This window comes from Pungitius pungitius, chromosome 10 (genome assembly GCF_949316345.1).
Source record: "Pungitius pungitius chromosome 10, fPunPun2.1, whole genome shotgun sequence".
NCBI lineage: Eukaryota > Metazoa > Chordata > Actinopteri > Perciformes > Gasterosteidae > Pungitius > Pungitius pungitius.
Genome location: NC_084909.1, coordinates 17,104,248 through 17,131,235, shown reverse-complemented (window position 1 = coordinate 17,131,235; position 26,988 = coordinate 17,104,248). Strand labels below are relative to the sequence as shown.

Genomic DNA, 26,988 nt, shown 5'->3' with positions numbered 1-26,988 from the left:
TCTGTGTGTGCGCGTCCTTGTGCACTCCAGTGTCTCCCCAGCTCTCAGGCAGGCGAGGAGGACCAGCCAACATCCGGTGCTAAAATGTCCCATCTTTCTATGCTCATAAAAAAACATCGTGGGGGGGAAACACTGGTTCGCAACATCAAATCAAACAAAGTGTCTTATGCTGTGTATGCTTTGTGCAAAGGTGATAAGTGTGTGTTAAAGTTCATAACGTTGCAGCGTTGGTGCAGAGAGCACACAGTTTTGAGGTCCGAAGAGGGAGAGGGGAGCTTAGTGTCTGTCTTTGAGTGGAGGGGAAGGTTGGAAGAGGAGCAGGAGGGAGGTGCTAGAAATCCAGTCAACAAGGCCATTAAATGAAGAGATAAAGCACAGGTGTGGTTCAATGAACAAAGGTTACCATAAAAAGAAGAAATGGTAACGTACAGCTTTTCAAACCATCTCCGTCCGACTGACTCTCCTCTGAAAGTAGTTCACCTGACTGACTTCTGTGAGATGCGTGAGAATGGAAACGGAGGGACCGACAGCCAGCGTAGACAGGGGGGGGGGTTAGTTGCCATTTGAGGGTATTAGTTCTCTTCTCAGTAAGAATGAAGGATTTCTAGATGGTTCTCTCTCCCGAGTTAAACCTGCGCGTGAGCTGATTGGAGGTCACTCCAGACCGAACGTGCTGGTCTCCTCCACAGCCGTGACCAGCTTCTCATAGAGCATGGAGAAGGAGGGATACGGTGGGAGGTCCAGGCGATTAAAGCAGGTGTGAGCTCTATGGAGACAAATGTGTAAAACATTAGCAATACTTTGAACTCCAGAAATAGTAGTTGAAATAGTGTTTATGTAGTGAACTGAACAACATTTAAACCTCCTGTAATCTCTCTTTTGAATGAATGGGTTCATACAAAATCTAACTAGCTAGATAGGAACCTGAATCCATAGCGTTAGTTGTACAACATTGGAAACCTATTAATCTTTTTTTTGCTGTTAAAATGAGAATGAACTTAAAAAGCTATACTGTAAAAATGAAAATGGATCACGTTTACCTTTAAGCTAGCAGGGCCAGGTTTGATGAGGGACAATCCAAATAATGCCATGAGGAGGGGGCTAAGTCTGTGCTACGTTTGCGTTATCTGTTTTTCCTGAAGTAAGGTTGGGCTTTTCATCTTTTTTCCCATGTGTATATAGTCGAATGTGCCTTCATCAACATCTGACCCCGTTTGAAGCACAGGAGCTGCAGCTCCTCTCACAGCTCCCGCTGGAGGTCTGAGCTCCTCACCCCGTCTCTAAGGCTGTGCCCAGCCGTCCTACCCCACGAGTGAGTTGATTTAATGGAAAGCGAGAGAAGAATTGTTGTGCGCAACTTAGCATCCTATTTTGCAACAAGGCCGCTGGTTAATCCTGTTTAATAATCACTATTTCATCTAGGAGGGGAAGGACGATGAGGAAAAAGAAAAAAAGCCCAAACTCCTTTGAGAAAAAAATGTCAGCACTGTGCAGCTTTTGCAAAGTGAGTCCTTTACAGGGCAGTGTAGAGGCTACACAGTCACACTATTAAAAACATCCCACCTGGGTAAGGAGGTGATTTTCCCCCACTTCTCCACACAGAATCTGCGGGGTCCATTACTTCCCCGGAGGGAGGCGAATCCCTCGTAGGGAATGCTGGAGGTGCCTGTCACAAACTGGGGAGGAAGAGGACAGCACTGGTCACACAAAGTATGAATTATTATTTAAGTATGACTTTACCTATACGTGCATGATTCAAAATGGAGGTAATTTGTATTTTTATTTCTACACATTTATCTGAGTTTTAAACCGAGGCTGCAACAAAAACAGAAAACTGCACATTGTATAATCCGGCTTCATCCAAACTAGATACAGCCATAAGTACATTATCCAGCTCAAAGCTAAACCCCCATCAAGCACGGGTACATCTGTTGTGTGGTCCTCAGGACTCTGCAGAGCCTGCAGCGCCCCCGGCCTCCACAAGAGGGCAGCCTGGGTGCATGCGGTCACTGTGTGTGGTACCTGCAGCAGTCTCAGCCTCTGCTCATTGTTGAACCTTTCCACAGCTGCCCAGAACCACCGAATCACTATGTGGTTGTCGTGGTAACCTAGGGAGGGGGGGGGGGTAGTGGGGTTAGACAATGAAAGTGCAAGTCAGATGAATAACAAATAAGACTCCTTTTATCGGTTAATGCCGGAGCGCCTCAGTCGATTCCTCTATTAAAGGAGCATCACACTGAGTCACGTCCGGCTGTCGGTTTGAAATCTCTTGTCTCTCTGCTGCTGGCGGCTTCTCAACTGCTTTGGCCAGACCCTTAAAAAGCCTTTTAATGTGATCTCTTGCAAATGGTTTGGACACTGGCGCTCACATGCTTGTTCTGTACACAATGTGAATGACAATAATGAAAGAGCAATAACTCCACAGCTGATTATACAGTACATTACAGTTAATATCAAGAACCACAGTTGATGAATAGGTAACGGAAATATTTCTCAAACTCAAAAACCCTTATTGATTATAAAGTGAGTGGTTAACATTAAAGCAACAATTTCTACAATATTTGACCTTTTCAAATACACAGGCCATAGATTTAAACTTGAGTTTGAAATCAATATTTCTAAAAGAGTTTAGCAACCCTTTTAAAGGAAATCACAGGAGCAACTCAGCCACCTCAGTTAAGGGGTGTACATTAGATGTTGGTTGGGGACGACCATTTCTCACGTTGTTGTCAACCACAGCCCCTCCCCCCCCCCTCTTCTCCCCATACCTCCTCTGTACTCAGTGTTGTTCCTCCAGTCTGCCAGGTCGATCTCTGCCGTGCCTGCGATCACCAGCTCCAGCTCCCTGGCGTCAAACACTGACACCAGTCGCACATCCACCACCTAACACACACACACACACACACACACACACACACACACACACACACACACACACACACACACACACACACACACACACACACACACACACACACAGTATAAGATACTGCTGCTGCCTCTGATGTATCAAAGCCGTCCTATATGCATCACCTCGCACACTGTGTAGAGATCCACACATGACAGCAGGATGAACATTGTGAGAAAACTTTCTCTCTCCGTTTTGCTTACGCTAAACGTGGGATTTGATTTGTCGATCAAACCGAGGCCTGTGAACTCACACGCCTCCCCACAAACCCCCGGTAATCTGTCGTCCTGCCTGGCAACGGACGTAAGCGGGGGCTGGGTGTGGAGCAGTTATGAAAACACCCGAGGAAGAAGCAGAATGTCGGACTGGGAGCTGTCACGCGTCAACATCCATCGTATACCGCAATACTTCCTTTCTACTGTGCACACGCACGGCTGTCAGTGGTCGCTAGGAGTCGGAACAGGCGAGCTGTGCAGCAACGTCCAAGCTGAGCAGTGCACACAAACCCTCAACTTCTCTGTAGTTCACAGATAACGCTGTGCATGTGGGTGTAGGGATGCTGATGGTTGGTTCTGGACAGAAATAGCAGCAAATGGCGTCATCACACTGTGTCATTGGTATTGATCAGTCCTGTTGCTGTAAAACAGGCCGACATAATTGTGATTCGCAATATAAATCCGAGAATCTTCCGGAAAAAAATCACTTTTCCTTACAGTTAGCTAAAGAACAAAATGTTACATCAGAGTCAAAATCTTTTAAGTCAAAGACAAAGATTTATATAAGGTGATCATAAACCAAAAGTTCCAGGTTCATAAATAAATGATGCATTTTTAAACAAATGTGTTAGCCTCGTAAGTAACAATTCCTGTATTTAATAATATTATGGTCAGAATTTCTCCTTCTCTGTCATGATTGCTAGCTAAAATGGAGAGTCACAACGATGAACTCATCCGGAACCGTAATAAAATCCTACATTACCCCGACCTAAAGATCGTATTATATGCATTACGTGCTTTTAATAAGAAGTATCTTACTTATCGCCCTTTTACACTAACAGCCTCATAAATGAAGTGCTGTACCTCATAGAAGCCTCGGACCAGGCTCTCCGTCTGCTGGGCCACACCTCGCTCTATCCGCCACTTGACCATGCGCTCGATGTACTCCTTCTTGTTCTTCTCGGACACAGGGATGCCGGCCCCGCCTGGCTTTAGCTCTCTCTCTGTGATCTGCACAATCACATGGGGTCACACACCGAGTGGAGGAACGACTCTTCCTGTTCAACCACACACACACACACACACACACACCTGGCCAAAGACCTCCTCGTTCACGGTGAAGGTGAGGTCCAGCATGTCTTCGATGTCGTTGTCCTTCATCCACTGCAGACTCTGGTGGAACTCCTCGTCCAAGAACTCCAGGTCACTCAGGTCACATGGGCTGGATGAGCACAGGCAGGGCAGAAGCCGGGAGGTTGAAGGTTAAATAGCCGAAGCAAAATAGCTCAAGACAGCTGTTGTCAAAGATGAGTGACAGCCTGATGCATGGCAGGGATGCATGGCTCAAATGGACTGAGGATAAACCCCTGGAGTTGAAACATCTTATGTCGGATGTACAGAGTAACCTGTTAAACTGTACACATGACAATAAATATCTTGGATCTTGAATGTGCAGGAAAAGACTTTCTGCACATTCTCCTCTCATGCAGAATATAGTATCATATAGAATCATTATAAACAAGTGTATGTGACTTGTATTGGAATATGAAATCCATTTTTATTTTAATAAAGGCTGGTCTGTATAGTAACGCGGAGCCAGAAAAGGATTGATGTCAGAGGAGAGGTTAAGAAACCTTTTTATTACGTAAACATCTGTCCTCAGTGTAGACGTTTGGCAGGGTTTGAGGTTGTTTGGACAAAGCTATTAATAAGGATGCTGCTCCTCCTGCCAGCTGCTGGCTGAGAGGATGTGACTGGAGCACTTAGATTCTCAGCGCCGTCTTACAGAGTTAGTGAGGGGGATCTGATGGGAAGCGTCGGTGCCCTGCAGGCCCGGGGTGGAATTAGCAAGCGGAGGGGAGCGGGCACAGGGACTTACATGCGAAGAAGCCCCTTGTAGAAGGGTCGGGTGAAGAAGGCGTCCAGCAGGTACTGATGGACCAGGGCCAGGCCCAGGATGCGCCCACTGAAGCGGAACCTAGACGCAACACACAGAAAATAAGTCATCAACACAGTCTTCTTCCCACCGGCAGAAGCACAAGATGGAGGGAATTTACTCCTTCACCTGATCCCGTCTGTCTCGAGGACTCCTCTAACGTCAGTCACACTGTCTCTACTCGAACAGAAGTGTTGACTTGACACTCTTCTATTTGATAAGTGCTCTTAGGTTTGTCCCGTGTGACAAACAAACCCCTGAAGACTTAGGTAAGCTTCCATCTTCATCCAGCCTACAATATTATTATATTCCCGTCTAGCTGTGTGCCCATCAGTTCATCAGTCTGATCATCCATCCATCCGCCCGTCCTTCCAACATCCATCCGTCACTGTCACTGAGGCAAAATTGTGTAGTGGGCCACAAATTGCTGATCCAAACGTCCACACAGCACCCGGCAGGTGGTTCTATTTTAGAATGAGCCCACGGCAGTCAGAGCAGGACGAGACGGCCACTTTACGGGCAGCACAGCAGAAGACCAACATCGACAAACACCCATCAGACCAACTGATACAACATGTGGGTACACATAAATATGTGGAGGCCTCACCATTCGTGGTGGTTGTCTACGAAGGCCGACATGGGGCTGATCTGGACAGTGTACGTATCGTTGGCTGAGTATTCAAACAGGCCGTAGTACGGGTTGAACAGTTCTCTGGACACCAGGAAGAAAAACTCTCTGGAGGGCCCGCTGTAGTCCAGCCTGCAGCCGTCACACAATCAAATACACATGCATGTCAGTAGGAAAATCAAATCAGTCAATTTCCAACCTGTTCTCATTCCAATTTGTCAGATATGGCAGCTTGATCAGACCAGAGCCTGTATATAAGATGTGGACCATTGGTTCCATCATTTACTAAATGAAGATCGCGCTGTATTGAAGAAGACTTAAAACTGGCGATTAAGATCATGTTTACAAGGGAACAAAACAAGAAGAGTACAGTCATTTCCCTTAGACTTCATGCTTTCTCCAGCCCCAAGTGCACAATCACACCAGGTTGGGACACGGATGTATGGGTGGAACAAACAGTGGCCCTTGTTTTAGAATTCCATGTCGTACATTTCTAGCTTCCTTTTAACCAGGCTGTGGAACCATTAGACTGTGGATTTTGTGTGTGTGTGTAATTGTACATGGTGAAACCACAGAAGGAAGGACATGCATCTTCCTCACCCGTCCTCGCCCACAAAGCTGACGTAAAGTTTGCTCCGCTGCAGGTCTTTACGGGAGTAACACATGATTTGGTTGAAGGCGTCCTCCAGGAGGTGGTCCCTGCGTATGATGAGCCTGGGAGAACACACACACACACGAAAAACACACATCCTTTAGTATTACTCAATGTTCATGATTAACCGAAAAGACTACTAATCTGAATCTGAATTAGGCCGATAAAATTCACCAACCAAATAGCAAATTCAAAGTTCATTTTGGGATTTCCACAGTCTGCCCATCGGACGCATGTTAGCGTAGCATGAGCCAGCTCTGACCGGGGTTTGACAGCAATCCAGGTCAACTCCACAGAATTGCTATGCCTTTACACTGTGATCTGTGTGATTTGGCTTTGGTTCAATCTTTATTTTTATAACCCCAATTTCACTGCTCAACCAGTTTGACATCCTAGATCTAGCCTTCAAATGCATATTATAGAGCCTTCTGTCTGTCTTATATATATTTCCCCCAAAATTAGATGACATTCCTTCATGAAAGGGTCATTGACAGAATGGGCTCCATGGTGACTTTGACAGCTTGACGGAGTAGCAGCGGGGGACGGGGCTTAGCAAAGATTCAATCTAGATAAACCTAAAAGCAATTAGAAGGACGATGGAAAAATGTTACCAGACTATAACGCCCAGAGATGAGCTGTGGGAGTGTCACTGTAAACAAGAGATGTATTTTGACTGGACCCAGATGAATCTGCAAAACCTGAATCTCTTTTCAATTGTGAGGTTTAAACCTACTTGACTTTTCCTGGCCCCTGTCCATAACCTTTGGTCTCCAGCTTTCGATAGAAGTTCCTCAGTTTAGCCTCAAAATCACGCTTGTAGGGAGCAGGAGCGCGGGCATTGGCTCGCTGGGTGCCTGAGATATATATATATATATATATAAGAGAAAGAGAGAGAGATGGATTAAAACAGACAGATTGAGATGAAAATGAAATTTGAACGATCCAAAGCAGAAATCTGAATCTGAGAATTGAAGTTTGTATACAGGTTAATCCTGGATTATTATTTTATGTGAGACTGTTGTAGCTGTCATTGAGTGGAGGGATACAAAAATACACAGAGAAGTGCCACACTGACCCAGAAAGCTGAGTTGTCATGCTCACATGGCCCCACTCTGCTTCATTTCTTAACCTGGATACTCTGACTGAAGTTAATGCCGCTAACCGTTCACACTCATAATTTGAGAAATAAGCATAAAGAAGTGAGAAAGTTCTACCCTGATCTATGCTTATTAATGACTTTGCTGTGTACTTTCAGATTGTTATTGAAATTCCTTTATCTGTAACACAAAGCAGATGGCCATGTGAAGCATGGTTTTTGTTGCTGTGTATGCTTTGGTGCATGCTAGTCCCACTCGATGGGCTCTACTGTACAGCTCATAACTACTCCGCAGTGCGGTAAACGCTGTTAGCTCTGTCAGCAGCGGTGCTGCCGTTTGCACGGTTTGCGCTATTAGCATCGTCGGCTGCTAACCGCCAGCTCAGCCGAAGCCATGTGTCCACAACGGCTGCTGTGGAAAGGGCCTCTCCCTCAACCAGACATCAGCTCGGAATTAAGTACCTTTTGAGGACATGAGAGGAATAAAGGACAAAAAAACTAAGCATGCATGTGCATGTATGTTGAGGGTTACAAGGGAATGTGAGCAGGTCTTTTGTGTATTCAGGTTTTATATTGGCCTGACATCAACTTGTGTTATATAGGAAGGAACTATGAAATTGCTTCTTTTATTTAGTATACAATGTAACCCAAACCTCAAAGCAGAAGGAGTGACCTTTAATAAAGAGACAGAACTTAATAAAGACGGGAAAGAGTGGCTGCAGACACGGAGTGAGACAGACATTTACCAGGGGAGCTCTGAGGAGACGAGAGGCAGTAATTTGGGTGGAGCAATGGCGGCACATATGACATCACCTCCTCCTCAAATAAGCTGGAACACAGTGAGAGAGGGTCATATATGTAGAAATCATACAACCTAGAACAGCATAGTATCAGCACAGATCAAATTAGACCCATTAATCTGTCCGCCCTCCAGACACACAAAAACACATAACACCACCCACCTAAGCAGCATGACGAGGTCAGCATCGCTAGAAAGACGAGCCAGCCCTGTGACTCCTTCGCTGCGAATAAACTGCACCTTCTCCCTGAACACACACACACACACACACACACGTCACCTGGTAAACGGACCCAATCCATTAGGATTAAAGGTTAACTGTGTGTTCAGCTTGACCGATGATGATGATGATGGAGGTGTCGGATTTGAGCAAGGCTCAAGAGCACGAGAGAGAGAGAGAGAAAGAAAGAGAGAGAGACATTGAGACCAAGGTAGGGGGAGGAAAGTAAGAGGAAAACAGAGAGAGTGAGGGACGTACTTGAGCGAGTGATTCCTGGCGAGCTCGGGTTGCCTTTCCTGCAGGATCTCGACTATGTTGGGTTGCCGTAGAAACGCCACTATCTTGTCATTGTAGGCTGGAGAGAAATGAGGAATGTGTATTTATATCTGCGTCTGCTTGTGTTCCGGTTAACACTAGCATCCATTGCATGTGCGCATGTGATTCCGCCTGACCTACCCACAGGCACCACATCGTGGTACTGACTTCGACTGGAGCCGCTGAAGGTGCTGGATGGGCGGGGCATGACGGGCGGGTTGGCTTGGCGAGAGTCGTCCACCACCTGTGACAAAAGGAAGCACTACAGTTCAGGTCGCATCCCAGTTCTGAGATCGACCCGCCAGCCAGGATAAAGTCCTGTTTCTCTGGTGTTTCTGCCAAACATTTTCTATAGCACACCACATGGATTACAGTGTTAGGAGATACAAATTGACTTGCATAAAACATGGTATGATAGTCAAAGGAAAAGAAAAATACCATTGTGGTTATATATTAAATATGTATATATATATATTAAATTATTCAAATATATACATATTAGGGTCTTGAACTCTTTATATGCATCTCCTGCTCATTAGCGGAGAAAATAAGAGGCTCTTAATTTTCCGTGGTAGTGTGAGAATTATGGTTTCGACTCTTCCCCCTTTTGAAGGACGACTGCGACGCGTGATTATCCTGTCAGAATTAACAAGACTGTTTGAGAGCGGATCAGCCTTTGAGGATCCGAGATAGCCTGACATCAATCATCGGGTTAGTTTAAGCTGGCTAATGGGACATTTGATCGACTTAGTTGAACCAAGTACAAGTGCTGATTGTTTATGTCAGGATCATTCCGATGTGTTTTTCATCGTTATATTCATTCCTGCCACAGGAGGCTGAAGGGCATCACTACCCCACGTTTTGAATAGGACCAAATCTTTCTTTTGAGTCACGTTTTTTAAATCATACAAAGCCCCCGATTTGAATTATTTTAAGCATTCCCAGCTGTGTCATAAGCCAAATGAGAAAATGTGTCCAAACGTTTGACTGGTACTGTACATAGAGCTTTGGCAGCAAGATAGGAGCAACCAGTCAACATATGAATTATTCTCATGAAGACTTTCAGTCATTCCGGGGAACTTTTAGAATGAGGTGATGTTTCACTTCTTTCTATCTGACAGCGGTGCTGATGTCCTAGCAGCACGACTTCCCTGCTTGTGCCCCACAATGCAGTCGCACACACAGCGCTCTACTCCTTGAAACTGGCCTTACATCGCAGTGTCTCTCCCAGCCTTAAGTTGGCTCCAGGTGACAAGTGGCGCAGTGGCGGCTAGTGTCTCACCTCCCCGGCGCTGTGACTGCGCTGGCGGCTCAGGTGCTGGCGGTGGGCCAGCAGCCCGGTGGAGCGAGAGCTCTGGAGGGGAAGCCGCGGGTCGATGAAGGTCGTGGAGCGACAGTTGTGATCCACAAAGAAGGGCTGAGGATTAAGACACACACCTCTTCACATGCAGCACACTCACAGGGAGGGTTGTAAAGAAAGCGGAGCAGTAAAGACCACTGGGCACAGATCGATCAGTACATGCACATGACCGTCACGGTTTGGGGGGGGGTCCAGGTCAAAAGTCAACACACCTTCCCGGTGTGGTCGTGCTTCATCTCCCAGCCGCGGGGAAGCTCCAGCTGCTTGTTGGAGAACATGTTGAGGAAGGTGACGAGGTCGCGGTTGTGCTGGTAGCGTTCAAAGTAATGGGCGTCCCGACGCACCTTGCTGATCATGTGCTTCAGGCAGGTGTTGCTCGTAAACATGCGGTAGGCACTCTGTGCAGAGGGGGCAGAGAGGTGAGGTCATCAGAGAGGGACAGCTCACGTCAATCAAGATGGAAGGACAGGATTTGTTCTAATGCCAGTTTTTATTTTTATATTCCCTACCATTTCGAGTCATTTGAAATAAATGCTAGACATACTACACTATAACTTGATTAATCTAGGGTTAATACTGCATGCAGCATGGTTAGAATAGTTGATAAGCTCCTTTGTTGTGCAGCTCTCATGGAGCTCTGCTCATCATGTGTCTGTTTGTGTGCAGATCTATGTAAAAGAACTACAAGCTGCAAGGTGACGGAGGAGGAGAGGCGCGTGGGACTGACGGGGTTAGAATGCAGCACGGTGAAGAAGTCGGGGCTGCACAGGAACTTGGCGCTGGGTGACTGCAGCAGCAGTGAGAGACGCGAGCGACCGCTGGAGTGAGCGACTGCGCTTTCTCGCCGGTATTCTGCAACAAGATGAACACATACTGGTCAAACCCTGAGAAGGGGACACGCTGTCTTACGTATTTAATATCCAGCATTATCTGTGAGGGATATACGAGGAAAGGGATACACGGACTACAGCAATTTTGGGATGATTGTGTGCATCATTTTTCTGACTTCAGTATTTTCAAAGAATGAAACATGGTTTTTGGTTTGAATGTACAGCACTCTTTTTCTGTAACATGTTCACTGAAACCAACCAGAGATGGAGTGAGGCATCAGATCACTCTCTGGTTCTGGAACCACATCAACAGGGGTCTCCTCTGAGCGATTGCTGTTGGTTATGGTCCTCCTGATGCTCTGGTATCTGTGGTCGCGAGTAAACCTAAAGTTATTGCCTGACACTATTCCAGAATACAATTACAACAAAACAAATGTCATTAGAAGTCAAATCGAAGACATAAAGGGAGAAACTTGGGAGTTTGAGCGACCCAATTTTGGGTGATTGGCTGCAATCTTCCGTCCCTCCAGGACTTGTTTGCTTCCAGGACCTTGAAGCGGGCCAGAAAGATTGTAGCCGACCCCTCCCACCCCGGACATGAACTGTTTGTGCCCCTCCCATCCGGCAGGAGGTTGAGGTCCATCAGGACTAAGACCTCCCGCCACACGAACAGTTTCTTCCCTTCGGCAGTCGGGCTCATCAACAGAGCCCGGGGCCCCCCCTGACTGACTCTGACTCCCATGTTCATTCATTCACTTTGTCACTTTCACTTGTCACTCGTCACTTTGTTTAGCTGGTGCACTTTATCTTTATTTTTATTCCTTATTTTATCTTACCTCCTCTAACTTACTAACCCATAGCTTTAGTTTTTAGCGTACTAACCCATAGCATATATTTTATTATACTTTTATGTTATTTTTATCTTATTTGCACTATGTCGTCATTATTGTCTTCTGTCATGCACCAACCGCCAAGACAATTTCCATGTATGTCCAACATATTATGGCAATAAACGTTTCCTGATTCCTGATTCCTGAATCTGTGGCCATGCTGCTAAATAAAGTGTTTTACCACCAAGAGAAGCGCGATGGTTATTGCGTTACAGTTTTCTTCACAAAGCCCACCTGCGGTTGAGTTGCTCCATCTGCTGAATGGAGTTGGAGCGGGTCAGGCCCTGCGGGGCAGGAGGACCAGTGGGACGCTGCCACGTGGTGGTTCTGTTCACATGGTCCACAAAGAAGATCCTCCCATGGCTGTCGATCCGAGCCTCCCAGTCTGAAAGCAAATGAATAATTGATAGACAGTAGGTGTTTAGTGTCTCAAAGTGGGGGGGTATAACTGTAGAAATAAAAGCTAGCAGATGATAGCATCAACAGCTTGATTTAAAACGTATACAACCCCTATATAAGTAATATAATTCTATTCTATTCTGTGCAAAATTAGCATTAACAAAACTTAAAGGCTAGAGACAAGCGTGGCGCAATGGCTAAATGCTAACATGAACTTACATGCTAACGTGAACATGGTGCCAACAGGCTTACTAATCGTTCAAACACTGAATGCAGCTGAGCCTGGTGGTAGAGATGGTAATATCAGTATTTCATCTGATATTAAGTTATGATGTCATAAACACTGGAAATTTTGACCTGTGCGCTAGAGGAAATGTCAGAAACCAGAGTTACAACAATTCATCATTATTCTCTGGGCTTCATGAACCTCTGTTAAACATTGTTGGTAATTATCAAGATATTTATAAATATATCGATTGACAGACATTGTCATCCAGCTAGCGTGGTTAAAAATAGATGCAAAACCTCACATCATTATAATCACGTCCTCTATCCAACACTTCTCATCACGGATCACAAACGGCTGTATTAATAGTCATTCTTTAGGGAAATTGGAATTAGTTTGTGGTTGTTTTTAGTCATGGTCATTCAGAAGGTCAGAGACACACACACAGACGAGCACTGAGGCATAAACACAAAGACACGCTGCTGCACGGAGGAGGTCACACAGACGGCTGCAGGGGACTAACAATGCGTGCGTGCAGACACACACACACACACTCACTGGGAGGAAGAGGCTCGTCCACGCGTTGGTATCGGTGGATGTCGTGACGCACAGAAGGCAGCGAACGAACAGGATGGCCGTTAACGTGAGCGCCTGAACACGGGAACACGGAAAAGACAATTTTGTCTATATATGACGAAAAAATGTTGTATTAATGGCACTCTGTAAATGTTCAGTGAAAGAAATGCCCTCCATGGAAATTCAAAGAGCACCGAGTCCATCCTTGGTTGAGTACCTTCCTCTCCATCCGTGTCTGTGGTGGCCTGCTCCTCCACCGCCTCCTCCATCGGCTTCGCCTCTTCCCCTGCCCGTCTTTCAGCCACGCCCCCCGCGGCCTGCAGGCTCAGCCTCCTCACGCCGACCTCCACTCCGGCCACCACTGGCTCGCTGGGCGGCGGAGCTTCTGCTCCGGCCTCGGCGATGGCGACCTTCCCACCGCCTTCGTCGTCTACAGCGTTATTGGTTGGTGGGGTTCCAGAAACGACGTCTCCCCCCGGATCTATGGCTGCCTCAGCTCCCTCCACTGCTTTCTACAGGATATAAATAAGAGAATGTAGAAACCTTAGAAAAAATGATCATTTTTTACAGATTATAGAGAGGGTTTCATGCTGATAGGTGAATCTCATATACACTGGTAGACAGGGCATTCACGCCTACTGCTACAAAATATCAAATAGCAGCATACAAGAGGCAGTTTCCAAGGCAACAAAAAGAAAGCTGAGTGACACTGCGGGTCTAGGACCAAGTAGAGGCTGCTGCTCTATAGATTGTGTGAACTGTGGGCACAGTAATGACACTGAGTGCATCGGGGCTTCACATTCCCTCAGGGATAAAGAAGATTAAGAAATGGTATTATGACATTCGACAAAAGACACACGGGCCGTGACCATATGAGGAAAATGAACTCGCCACAGCAGTCGTCACAGGGATTGGGCCGCTCTCTGACGATGAGAAGACCGTCTGCGGGGCTGTTGCCATGGAGCAGGTGTCAATATCTGAGGAGGGGTCCTCGCTGTGCCCCCTACCTTCCTCGTACACTTCCCCCTCCTGCACGGCATTATGGGACACAGCCTCTATGAAAGGAGCCTCATCCACTTCGGAGAAGACGTCCGCCTCTAAAACATCATCCAAGTCCAGACCTGCCCCCATTTCCAGGGCCACCTCCGCCTCCGAGGGCTCATCTTCTGTCGCCCCAGCCCCGCCCTCGGGCTCCTCCCCCAGCGTTGTGGGCTCCAGCCCCGGCTGGAACTCGGGAAACGGATCCTCGTCATCGGGGCCACCGACGTCTGGAGGTTCTCCGTTCATCAGTAGCGGTGACATCGGCACAGGAATGATGTCGTTCGCTCCAGACCGCTCGTCGTCCTCGTCGGAATCAATGTGCAACATGGCGCTGAGCCTTGTGTGAGTGGGGAAGCTGGAGCGCAGTTTGGGCGAGGCCGCACCCAGGGGCCTCTCTCCTGGGCCTTTAGGGGCCTCGATAGCGTCCAGGCCCTCAATCAGCGACCTCTGGAGCATTTCGTGGCGAGACAGGCTATCGTGTTCCATAAATCTCGCCTGCGCTCCAACAAGAGGCAGGTCCTTCGCAGGGTAGGCCGTGGCCCCGCCTTCCCACATGCCGTGGGAGCCCTGTGAGCCGGTGGGAGAAGGGCCTGAAGAGACCAGTCCTGGAAGATGGTGGGGCAGGTCCTCATCATCGGACGGAGTCCCTGGAGCTCCATTCAGAGGAGAGAGGCCAATGATGGACTCAGGAGAGGCACCTGTAGCAGCAAAACAGGTTGTTCCAATGTTGGAAAAGACAAATATTCCAAGAAAACACTCTCAATTCAAAGACTGATTAATTTACCATCAGGCCCAGTCGAGGTGAGTTCCACTCTGAACTGCAAATGGCCGCTTACATGTTCCGTAGGCAGACGTCGACACAGCGGAAAGCTCACAGGTTGGACTCTGGACAGAGAAACACCATCACATAAGAGACATTGTCCTCCTCACTGAACTCAAGCCATATGTCCTATGGGCGCGCGGGGACCTATGGTTCACCCACCCGGGTATCCTCTCGATGAGCCGCTGCACAGGGATCGTGAGCTGACCGAGGAAGCGTTTGATGATCGGCCGACTTTTCGCAAACTTGTCCTTCACCTCGATGTACAGGATGTCCGTCATCAGCGCCACAAACGTGTATTTCTGCAGAGAAGCAGATAAGCTCATAGACTGAACACTTTCTTAGTTGTGTGTTGCTAGCATGTGTGTGTTGCTAGCATGTGTGTGCTGTAGCATGTGTGTGAGCCAGTGGATGAACACATCCTCTCTGTGCGCAAGGGCGGGCATGCTCAGTGTGCGTTTGAAGTCCAATAAAAACGTCACCTCGCCATGCCACACAGGGTTGGTGGTGTTGGCGATGATGGCCGATCGCCTCTCCTGTCCGTGGTGGCTGAATATGGGGAAGACACTCCTTTTCCCTGGGTGGATGGACATCTTCAGGTACGGGTCCGGATTGAAAAACATTCCCTTCTTCAGGCCGGTGGCACGCAGATCTGCAAACAGCAAAAAGCATTAGAGACAGCAAGCTTGTGAAGAGAAGGAGGTTCGATTCTATTACCGATGTCAACATGTTGATATGTTGTTTTGTTGTTTTGGTTTGTTAAGCATCTTTGGTTTGTTAGCAAGCTAACATTGGCTGACCAATGTGTGAGGAAATGTACAAGTAATGGCCATCCGACCATATTCTGCTCCTATTATTATTAGAAAGACATCCCTCCGTTGTGTTAAAGCAGCACTTGGCAGGCGGGCCACAGGAGAGACGGGTGGACGGTTCGAGGTGGACCCTGTTTACATCAATAATGTTTGGTGCACCAACCAATGAGACAACAAATTATCCCTGAATCCCAGAATATTTCTGTTGCTATAGGTCCTTCCTCTAACCCCATTCTGTCAGAGTCCATAGACTACCTCATTATTGCATCAGAACACTGGGGCATATATCTATCTGCTGGTTTATTAATGTCTTCATCTGGAAGAATGGTATGTACAGACGGACTGCCAGCTGAAGGAAACAGCTAAAAGCTGCGTGTGATGCAACATATAATTGAAGCGAGCTGTAGTGAACATGTGTTTGCTGCGGTTTTCCTGTTTACATATTTTTAAAAGATGGCGATACCGATCGGGTTATGACAAACTGAGAACTCTCTCTGCCGGGAAAGCACCTCATAATATTACTAGTGTTTCCTGAAGACAGCTTTGTAAGTTTCCCTCGATGGACTGTGAGACAAACACGAGGAAGAGATCATTCAGCTAAAAGACACAAAGTGTAACTGTGGGAAGGCTTCTGTACAATGGTCTATCAACCAGATTTCCTTTGATTTGTTATTGAGAATGATTACACAATAAATGTAATCGTGAACTCTCAACTCACCCGTCAAAGTAAAGCTGATCAGTGTCCGTGGGTGTTCGATGCCCACCTGCTCCGCCAGGCCCTCCGCCTGAGAGGGGAGCCGACAAAGTCACAATCTGCACACATGCTAACTCAAATGTGTGTGTCCGTCCTACAATATTCACAGGAAACTAAATGCTAATATAGAAGAGAAGAAGGCAGGTGGAGGAAACTGTCTTTACTGAGAGGAGGATGCACTGATCTTTGGTACACACGTGGCTCAACATCCAATAAAACACTGTTGTGTCTGCCTCAACCACCTCCATTATGTCTTGGGAATTTGATAACTTGAATATAATTATTTGGTGTAATCTTCATCGTTAATGCCTCATTTTAACCAATATACCAAAAGCCTGGGACCCAGGTGACCCAAAATGTAGGCATGCAGACTCATTAATTCACACAGACACACACACACACACACACATACACACACATACCAGGACTGCAGGGTTCTTCACTGTGATGCAGGGCGTCGTGGCTCTCAGGGCTCCGCTCACTCCATGGTAGTACTTAAAGCAGATCTTAGTCTCCGCTGCAGAGGCAGCAATGAGTTAAGCAATGTGAAAACGTTATCTGCTAAAACAAAGTTGTACTTTGGTGATCTGGGCTTTGAGTCTATTCCTGGGGGTCTCTCTGTGGTAACTTACGCTCCATAAAGTAGGGCCCGGGCTCCAGCCTCCAGACAATCTGACCCTTCTGGGTGCCGTTCACCCCTCTGTTCTTACAGTCCCACACGTTGGACGGATTGCTTTCATCTGTGGAACAGGGGGAGTGTTATTGAGATGTATGTTTTAATTCTGGACCTTGACAAGCTCAGCTCTTTCTGTTAGAATGTTCCCTTTAGATTAAAACCAGAGAATGTAAAACAGAACGACGACAGATCCTGCTGTTGCTAAATAAAAATCCGCTCCGTCTGAGAGTGTAGTCTGCTGATTATTGTCTTCCAAAAACCCCAAGTATGCCTTTAATCAGTTAAAACCACTCTCAAAATAGCTCTACCCAGAAGGACAAAACAGCAAACTTCCTCCGAGTTCAAAACTGGGAGGGGGAATTCCGCTGTACGTAGCACTTTCTCACACAGACGAATGCAGCACCAAACTACCGGGTGGAGAGAGTCGTGAGAGGAGTGGTGCATGTTTGAAGGGGAGGAGGAGGAGGAGGAGTGCGACTCGCTTATCATTGAATGTCTGCTTAGTCGAGGAAAGCGGCCGCCCCTCCTGGGTATAGGACCCTGGAGCAGGTAATGAAGTCCTGGCAGCCCTCGTGATCGATAGCAAGTGACCCGATGCCCTGCCAGGCTCTTACCACTATCTCTTTCTCCCATGATGCATTCTGCCCTGTGAGGGAAGCGTTTGGAAAAAATGGGATCAGCTAATCCGGCCCTGGAGGTCATCAGAAAGGGATGGTTCAGAAGACCAGATGAAGCGATCACCAACAGCTTCTTTGTCAGATGCAGAATAATCTACTGCAGGTTTGTCTGACCTCCCGGACGTCAAAGACACCGACTGCTTTAGGAGAGCCATCATCCATCATGAACACAGTACCTCATGTTGAACAGCTCACCAGGCTCCCGACGCGCTGTATTAAGTCAGTATTTATCTGGTGTAAACAGACCACTTCTCATAGCGTCACGTTTCATTGTACTGTAAAAGTTATGTACCATCATGACAAGGTTAAGGCAAGTGATCCCAACATCAGACTCAAACAACGCTGCTTCTCAGAAATCAGGATAAGAGAAAATGATGAATCATATATGTCGGCGCAGCAGTGTTTCCAAGACTTTTCAATATATATTTTTAAGCAAGTGGAAGCAATTTCTTAATAAAAATAAAGAACTTAAGAACAGTAGAACCGGAACATCCGTTTTCTGTATGTTTAACACATACAACCTGGTAGGATTTCAAGAACTGTGTACAATATTTAAAGAGCAATTACAGTCATTGTACTTCTGTAAAGTAAAGATTTTCATTTAAAAAAATGATTGGCTAAAATCAAGGCAACTTAGTTGGAGACATCCTGATTTTCATTCTGATTTTATTCTTTTTTTTAAAAAACTGGATGGTTCCCATGATGCCATTAATAGCTTACTTTGGTTTGACCCTGAACTACAGCGTTTTAACAGATTTTAAATCCCATTCGCAGCGTCTGCACTCGTCCCCAACATGTCTACGATATGTAGACTCCGCCACAGAAGTCCTTTTTTTCAGAAAGAACTGCGTGATGACTGACTCACGGAAGCTCGTGGACGGGCGTTTCTTCCACAGGTGACGGCCTGACTTCAGCTCCTTACTATGTGAGCAGAGCGCGTGAGACACCGCTTCTCAATAACAAATGTGCTGATTGCACACCGGTGCCGCTGTATTGCTTTTCCCAACGGATGGACAGATGAGCCCGATAGCCTTCCTCAGCACTTCCTCATTCCAGTCGCTAAGCAGGATGCACCATCGGAGACCACCCTTGTTTGGCCGGGAGAGACGCGAGCTTTGTGATGGTGCAGATGTTATCGTACACCGAGGCAGAACTGTTACATGTCGACTCAGCCTCCAGTCCCGTGTAAAGTCTCATCAGCTCCTGCACAGACTCTCCCTTTCTATTCTCAGCTCCCCATGATAAAACACACCCGGACAGGTCAGCTCAGGCGTGTAGACAGCACTCTGGTTTCTTATTTGTTGTGACGCAATGTGTAAGTCTGCAATTCATGTTATTCTTCATTTATAATGTTTCTAAAAGGCAATTCTATACGCCGATGCTAAGAAGCACCTGCAAACAAAGCCCAGCTCCACACAACCGCAGGGTGACAGGGCCACGGCCTGCTTTTATGTCATAAGGGTGAAAGACAAATGCTGTTGAGTGATAACCAATTTAGGGACAGTTTTGACAAATCAGTCTATTTGCATATTCATAACCCCACCAATCATTTAGCCTTTGTCACGTGATCTGACGAGCCAATTTTTTAATTTGACATAAAACGTTTTTAGGATTTCATCAGAACCACAATAACATGAAGGCCATGTCCAGCTGCATACTCTGCACGTTATTATTAAAAGCACCAGGCGTGGGTTTCAGTTAAGAAAAAACACAATTAAGACAGCTTTGAGAAAAAACAGTATCATTTTTAAGATCAGCATCCAGGCCTAAAGATTTCCATCTTGACTGGAAATTTACTTCTGAAGACTTGAGCGCTGACCCAAAACTGTCCCCAAGGATCTGAACCTTGTTGTCGGACTAGTCTTGAATGAGGATCAGAATTGTCCTTGACCTGACGCGGTACCTCTAATAAAACCTACAAGCTTAAAACCATCATCTCACCAATGTGGTAGAGCCCAATCCAGTCGGTGGCGTCCACTTCCTCCTTGATGTCCCAGGATATGACGAGGTTGTGGCCGCGGTTCAGCGTGTACTCCAGAGTGGACGCAGTCAGCGAGGACCGGCTGTGGGAGGTCACCAGGTCGGTGTCACTGTTGGCCCGCGGGAGCCCGATGGGGCCGCTGATAACGGAGACGGTATCGACGGAGGCTCCGCCCCGCTCCGCCAGGGTCCGCAGGTTATCTGGGCTGAGGGTGTGCCGAAGGTGGGGGCTGCGCCTTCGTGGAGCTGACAGGTGTTCCCGGCCCCCCACTGCCAGGTTGGGCGGATTGTGGGAACGGGTCCTGGGCGGGAGCACCGCCGTGGCGAGGGAAGGACGCATGTTGCACGTTTGTTACGGAGGCCACCAGGAGACTTGGAAAACGTTGCTGGAAAAGGACGGGTAGGAGCTTCTTATCGATTTGGCTGGTCCTCAAAGTGGAGATTCGTTCCTGTTGACTCAACCCTCAAGTCCACACAGTGAGTGCGGGTTAGAAGAGGCAATCTGGAAACATATGAGAGCTTTAGAAATGATGGTCTGATCCTCTCTCGCCAGAGGCTCCTGTTGTCGGCCCTTCTGGTCCTTACATCTCAACTGAGCTGTTGAAGTAGAAGATGACTCTGATTTCGTGGTAGCCAAAGACTACGGACGCCTGAAGAAGAAGGAAAGAGACGGAGAAAAAACAGTGAGCTCCATGCAGTGAGTTGCAGTCGCAAAATGCGTGAAGAACTCATTAGTCACCGAGGGTGTTTGTTGGCTCTTAGAGAACCAACACAAACAACCCTGCATGCCTTACAGTACACACAACAGCAAAGGGTGGAGCAGGTGGGTTCTAACGACTGGTAAGGTCCAAACAATGAGCCCTATCCATTTACATGGTCTATGATGTTCTTGGTGGTAGGAGCAGATCTTCCCACTGTGGAGAGGAGTAGAATGAAATGATCTAAAGCAGCCGTATCTGCATGTTAGGGAGACCAGACACAGCAGGAGCCATTTGGTTTTAAAAGCAAGGATGGGATGGAACCAAAGGCAGCTATCCTAAGACGGGCCGAGGAGCAGTGTCTCTACCCAGACAGAAGATAGGTTTGCTAATATTTTGCTAATATGTTCCTGGTGCAGTCACTGGAAAACCCATACGGGCTTTAGCAGCTAAGCCCTGAGAAATGTGGCTTTTTAAGTGCGCCCTTTTTAAGTGATCCCTTTTATCCACTGCCTCCTCTGAACGCCTCACTATTTGGCGTGTAGGCACCACTGCATTTAATAAAAACAGGTTATCAGCCATCAAATATGAATACTGAAAACACAAACTTTAAGACACTCAAATCCAAATGACTGAACAGAACTGACAATGAATACAATCGATGGTCATGTGACTTTATTCACTTTGCCTTGATGATTTAAATAACTTTGTCACCAAACATTGCTTGAATCAGAAACACATTCCACTCCTTAGTTACTTACTCAGACTCATCACTGACCGGCAAATTCTGCTCTTCACTTTGTCACATTTGTCGGATATAATCCATTTGCTCTTCCTTACTCTTCAGTTCGACCGATCATTTAAGTCACATGTAGAGAGCCGACTGTGGAAATCCAAGTTTCAATCGTATGCCTCAGCTTGCATGTCAAATTGTCTAATACACTGTACGTATCTCAATCAATGTACTTTGCATTTTGACCGGACTCGACGGAAATTATGAACTGGCCTCCGCTGTGATGTATGTGGATTGGCTGTGTTTCCGTGACAACACAGACCTTAAATTGAAATTAGATCTGTTGCACGGACGTCCCTTACTCGACAAGATTACCAGAGCTCCATCACACACACGCACACACACACACACACACACACACACACACACAGGGATTTACGACAAAATAAAACCTTCATTGCAGATGCAGGAATACGTAAATCCTGCTCACGTGTGCCTCTAGCAGCAGGGTGGGGGCCGCGTCCACAAACAAGGAGAGGCTTACTCTGCTGAGAAAAGGAAACTAAAATAAGTGTATATGTAACTGCTGAGCTGTTATGTAAGTGTTCCTGCGTTTCCAAGCGCATTGTCTAACCCTGATGTGGAGTCGGAGACGCCACCCGCCCAACTCAATGCGGGGGGGGAGTAAGGAGTCTGTCAGCACACACCAAAACATGACCTCTGGAAGGGGACACGGAACAATCTGGACTAGCTGCAGTGCTTTTACTTCTAAAGGTGCTGCCGGTATAATCCTGCTCCCAACCGCCGTGCACAGCTCCGACCCGCTGCAGGAGTGCCGACTGATCCTCGGGGAGCGAGACGTTGACTGTGAGGGCCCCCCAAAAAGAGATTCCTTATTCTAACCGTTCTCTGGCAACATGCTGAATTGTATGCTGTTCTCTGACTCTGCACCGCTGCAGGCTACAGGGCATGCAGAAAAGAAACATCTGTTTCGGAGGACGTGAGCCCGGCAGGCGGTGATGGTTTAGTGTTTATTCTTTACGTCTCGTCAAAGAGGGTTTTCTAGCTATTGGGAATTTACAATAATGCCATGCTTTGTGACAGCTCTGGGTTTTTTTAAAAGCAGAAGTTGAACAAGTCTGAACTGTTTAGCCATCCTTGCCTCCCGTGTGACAGCCATGACTGACAGGTGCCATCATGACGAAATGGCAGCCCACCTTCCGTCACACACCTCACAGCGAAGACGTGCTGAATCGCCACAATCACTCCTCCGAGTTGATGGTTTCTATATGTCTTTTAACAATTAGTTAATCTGTCATTCAACTCTTAACTAACTAAATAATAGAAGAAGACAATAAATATTCCTTTTAAAGGAAAGCTATTAAAATACATTAGTGAGCCATGGTGTTGCTTTGGGTGACATGTTCCTGCCTCATTATGAACACCCTTGACCCTTTGGTAATTCCCGCCCCTCACATGTAGACCAGCCAATTTAATTTGTTTCAACCCCTGTGCAGTCGCTGATGGGATTCCTATGCATCTCAATATCTTCCTGTGTGTGTGTGTGTGTGTTGGTGTCAGCAGAGAGGGACCCCTCTTGTGTTCCTGTGGAGGTGACTGCTGCACTTTACAGCTTTACAGAACGGGCACCTTGGGGAGCTGGCTCACTCTCTCACTCTCTCACACACACACACACACACACACACACAGTTCGTAAACATTATATCTGAAAAAACATTCTCTTCACAACTACGTCCTCTCTGGACGTATGGTGGATGAGCCTGATGGAGGCGAGGACTGGGTTAGTCCTTGTGAGACAATACGCACCACGAGGTTGATTTATCTAAACACACCGCCCTGGAAGGGCCCGTCTGGGATGAGTCACTCTCTGGGAGGTATTCCTCCATGACAGTCGAAAATGGCATTCACGCCTCAAGACTGATTGATATCATCCTCTCCGAGCTCAGAAAGTTGACCTTTCTATAAATAGAAAAGTGGGTTGCGTATGGATTTGTGACCGACATAACAACTGTACACAGAAGTATACAAGAGGATGTGATGGAGGAGTTTGAACTGCTGAACTCTCTCTTTTCTTCAACCCATATGTTCGAAGCTCATCTAGAGCAATGACTGTGGGATCAGTCATTACATCTCCAGGTTGTGCAGAAAGGGCAAATATATAGAAATATAGAAAGCAGAACCCTCTCCCCATTTCCTGTTAAGAACACGTGTTACCTGTGTGTCTTAGAAATCAAAAAGAACCCCCCCCCCACAAAATAATAATTGATAATTGCATTCATACAGAATAACGTTTACCTAAAGAGAACTGTATATTCCAAATCTGAAATCCTTAAATTGATACTGTAAAATGCTGTAAATGTTTTCATTTTAATTCAGGTATTGTTTTAAATGATTTACCCTTTTTAACCCAATAAAAAAACTGGACGTATCATTCACATTTAGAAGAGGGAAGGATAAGGATCTTAAAGGGAATGTTTGAATCATGTTCATTTAGGGCCTCTGTGCTTCACCTGACTCATTGAGGACATGTTTCTCACTGCGCTAAACCTTTCCACAAAGCACAAGTACAACTCTCTACAACCATAGAGAGTCCATTTAAATGCCCCATTAAATGTAATTCCTTCCTTTTTAAAAACAACTCTTAACTTTTAACTAATTGCTTCTGCAGAGGCAATGCATGAGGTATTAAAGTCCAACACCTTATCTTCTCAGCAGCCAAAAACATCAAAGGTCTCTTCTTCTAAAGTTTGGTTTGGTTTATGGTGGATTCTCGCAGTGAACCTTCACCACCCCTTGAATATTTGATCACTTCAGCATGGGTACGGTGGAATGATATGCTGAAGATAACCGTTAGAAGGTGTGAAGCCGCTCTGACGGAAATTCTCTGCTCCTTTTCTGCCTGTTTGAATTCATTTTAAGTGTTCAACACGTTCGTTTAGAGGTAAAGAGAAGAGAATTACAGACCCTGTACACATACCGGTAAACAGGGTCCCTTTTTTCGCTCCTGATACCATGATTCAGAAACCTCACATATCTACTCATCAGTTTACAGATGTGTCTGCAGCTGACAGGTTACACGTTCTGCCCTAGTCAGAACCATTCACAGGTTGCTCCCATGTCAAATTCTGTGGAAATGTTTTTTTTTTGTGATGATCATGGTGGTTCCAGTTTGTCTCAGATTACAGATTTGCTGCAATAACCAAATGTGTGCACTGCAAGGTCTCTAAGTGGAATTCATCTAAAACACTGCAGGCCCATATGGCGGATTATAGCAGCCAATCTGAATGATGACATATTCCATCACGGATGAAGCCAGCGGGGCTTACACGCCACCCGTTCATGTGTAAACACAGGCCGCACCGGGCCATCAACATCTCAGGGCTCCAAGAGACGTGAAGGTACCCCCCCCCGCCGCACGTCAGCAAAACCACGTTACACAACAACTCGTTCCCAACTTTAATCGTCCCGATCCGTGCTGCGCCGCCGAGGCCGCGCGCGGCGGCTTTGCGCACACGCCTGAGCGGGCCATGTCGGAATGTGCAGGTGTCATCGCGCGCTGTTGGATTACTGTGGGAATTCCCTACGTCATTCTCTTTTCATGTATCGCTTTCCCAAGAATCATGAATGATACACCCCCCCCCCCCCACACACACACACACACCTCTCCCCACAAATGATCCCTTCTTGGTGCAAAACACGCTAATGATTATAGGGCGCTGCGGTTTTTAAATGACAGGTTCAGCTGCTCTGGGCTTCATCATCATCATCATTATCACCATCGCTCCTGGCAGCCATGCACACCTACACGGTCCCTGCATCCACGGCCGGCGCACTGGGCGGCAGAGGCTTACCTTTGGCGCAGAGGTGCGGGATGCGAGGAGAAACCAGCGCCGCGCCACCAACACCTGCTCAGCGGGTCCTGCGCGGAGATATCACCGTTTAGGTCGTTATCCCTGCAGTCCAAATGAGGCGGGACGGGCGGGGTGCCGCGTTAGACCCCCCCCCTCCCCACCAACCCCTCCTCCTTCCCCCTCTCTCTAAGATCCCGAGCCAGGGAGAGGCTGTGGGCTCGGAGTCACGTATCGAGACGGTATCCCTCTGAAAAAGCTGCGTCGCTGCAGAAACACCTCGGCCCTCTCCGTCCGGAGGTGTGCGCATGAACTCCAGCGGCACCTCCCCGCACTGTGGCCGCACAGGAGGTGGCCGCGCGCACAGCTGCAGCGGGCTTCAGGCGTGCAGCTCATGCAGGCACCGCATCCTTACTCGCCCTCTCCGCATCGCAATGCGCTGCAGTCAGTGCCGACGTCCTCCCACCGCCTGTGCCCACCAGCACATTAACGCGCACACGCGCGCACACACGCACACAACAAATGTGACGGTGCAGCGCATGTAACCGCTGGCAGTCGCAAATGAAGGAGAAACAGACGTATAGCTACCGGGGGACGGCGTAATGTTGCGAGGGGGGCGCGGAGGGATTTGTTCAGAGGATTGTCGTGCTGGAGTAGTTATTTCCCCTGTTGATAACGTGCATGTGGACACACACGCGCTGCATATTAATGTGGGAAATTTCGGAGTGGGAGGTTACTCTAGTTCCTGATAGAGAGAGAGAGAGAGAGAGAGAGAGAGAGAGAGAGAGAGAGAGAGAGAGAGAGAGGAGAGAAACAGATGGAGAGAAAGAGACAGAGGTAGAGAGAGAAAATAAGAGACAGACAAAAAAAGAGAGGGCTGTCAACTTGTAGAACAATTTATGTAAATAGTATATTCTTATTGTACTAAATTGTGAGCTAAAAAACATGAGTTTAGCAACATATCGATGATCGAAGTATATTCAATATGAGGCATTGTTAGAAATACTTAACATTAGGCTACACTGAGTGCTTAAAAATTATCACATCCACAATCCCCAAAATGAAAATGCTTCTGCATTACTGCGTCATTCATAGGTGTGCAAGGATTTGGGGATGTATCCCTCTTGCATAATGACTGCAGACGATGGTTTGCTCGGGGCAACACGTGGGAAGCACGGCTTTAAGTATTTGTACTTTGTGGTATAACGGCTTTTACTTTGAAGGATCAGAGTGGGCTTACCTCTTCCACCGCAGATATGCCGCCCCTTAATTTCCCAGTAGAGCTACGCAGGTGAACGATACCTTCTATTAGCCTGTCTCCCATTTGTCGCGCAGTAGGAGCCCAGGGAGTCTGTGCGTTTCTACGTAGTGAAACGAGGCTTCTGAATAAACAAAATAAAGAGACTATTTCCATTCAGCCCCGTTTGCTACTACCCTCCTACGGCTATTGTAAGCTGTATACCCGTGTTCCTGGAGCACTGCGTCCCCCGGTGGCCGGTTTGCAGAGGTGCAGGAAGTACGCCACGAGGCATTGACACAAATGAAGGAGAGGAAGCTCACTGGGTGAAGATGAAGAGCAGTAAAGTGGTGCTTTAAAGAGGACAAGGGCTCTGCTGTGTAGAGAGGTTAGCATAAGTGCTATGGTGATCCAATATCAATTAAAGTTAAATTCCTATGGCCTGAAATACTACGGCCATATTTAAGTGGCTTACAGCTGCAGTGAGCATGTTTTGACCACCAGGGAGCAGAAGGACGGAGAAACGGTAAATTAATAGTACTTGACTAGCGCTAATAAAGTGTTACGGGCTGACACTAGGTGACTATAAATGATCAGAAGGTTACTTCCAGCTGTGTGTAGTTTAATACAATTAATTGATC

General features: G+C 47.0%; 1 protein-coding gene across 3 annotated transcripts; it reads right to left on the bottom strand.

Annotated features, from left to right (window-relative positions):
* Positions 1–417: 417 nt before the first annotated feature.
* Positions 418–26,547, bottom strand: hecw2a (HECT, C2 and WW domain containing E3 ubiquitin protein ligase 2a). 3 transcript variants are annotated; one of them, XM_037489354.2, is made up of 32 exons: positions 26,351–26,547; positions 25,114–25,855; positions 20,396–20,460; positions 19,772–20,312; positions 17,110–17,217; positions 16,900–16,994; positions 16,442–16,508; positions 15,394–15,563; positions 15,074–15,213; positions 14,876–14,976; positions 13,942–14,789; positions 13,268–13,562; positions 13,033–13,125; positions 12,084–12,234; positions 11,219–11,325; positions 10,857–10,981; positions 10,342–10,527; positions 10,052–10,186; positions 8,911–9,031; positions 8,713–8,809; positions 8,398–8,481; positions 8,182–8,264; positions 7,073–7,193; positions 6,288–6,401; positions 5,667–5,819; positions 5,003–5,101; positions 4,216–4,345; positions 3,988–4,134; positions 2,769–2,883; positions 2,023–2,108; positions 1,564–1,676; positions 418–766 (listed from the first exon to the last, which is right to left on the bottom strand). In XM_037489354.2, exons 4-32 carry the CDS (start codon positions 20,148–20,150, stop codon positions 655–657), a joined length of 4,575 nt encoding a protein of 1,524 aa, XP_037345251.2. In that variant the 5' UTR covers positions 20,151–20,312; positions 20,396–20,460; positions 25,114–25,855; positions 26,351–26,547; the 3' UTR covers positions 418–654. The 3 variants fall into 3 exon arrangements, with proteins under 3 accessions (XP_037345251.2, XP_062421089.1, XP_062421088.1); XM_062565105.1 differs by having other exon boundaries at positions 8,938–9,031; positions 19,772–20,460; XM_062565104.1 differs by having other exon boundaries at positions 8,911–9,013; positions 19,772–20,460; positions 26,351–26,546.
* Positions 26,548–26,988: the final 441 nt, after the last annotated feature.

Excerpts from the sequence above, each read along its gene's own strand:
- hecw2a (XM_037489354.2), bottom strand. The coding sequence starts at position 20,150 with ATGCGTCCTTCCCTCGCCACGGCGGTGCTCCCGCCCAGGACCCGTTCC. Across the intron at positions 6,402-7,072 it reads CAGGGGCCAGGAAAAGTCAA|GCTCATCATACGCAGGGACC; the intron begins GTAGGTTTAAAC and ends GTGTTCTCCCAG. Across the intron at positions 5,820-6,287 it reads AGCTTTGTGGGCGAGGACGG|GCTGGACTACAGCGGGCCCT; the intron begins GTGAGGAAGATG and ends TGACGGCTGCAG.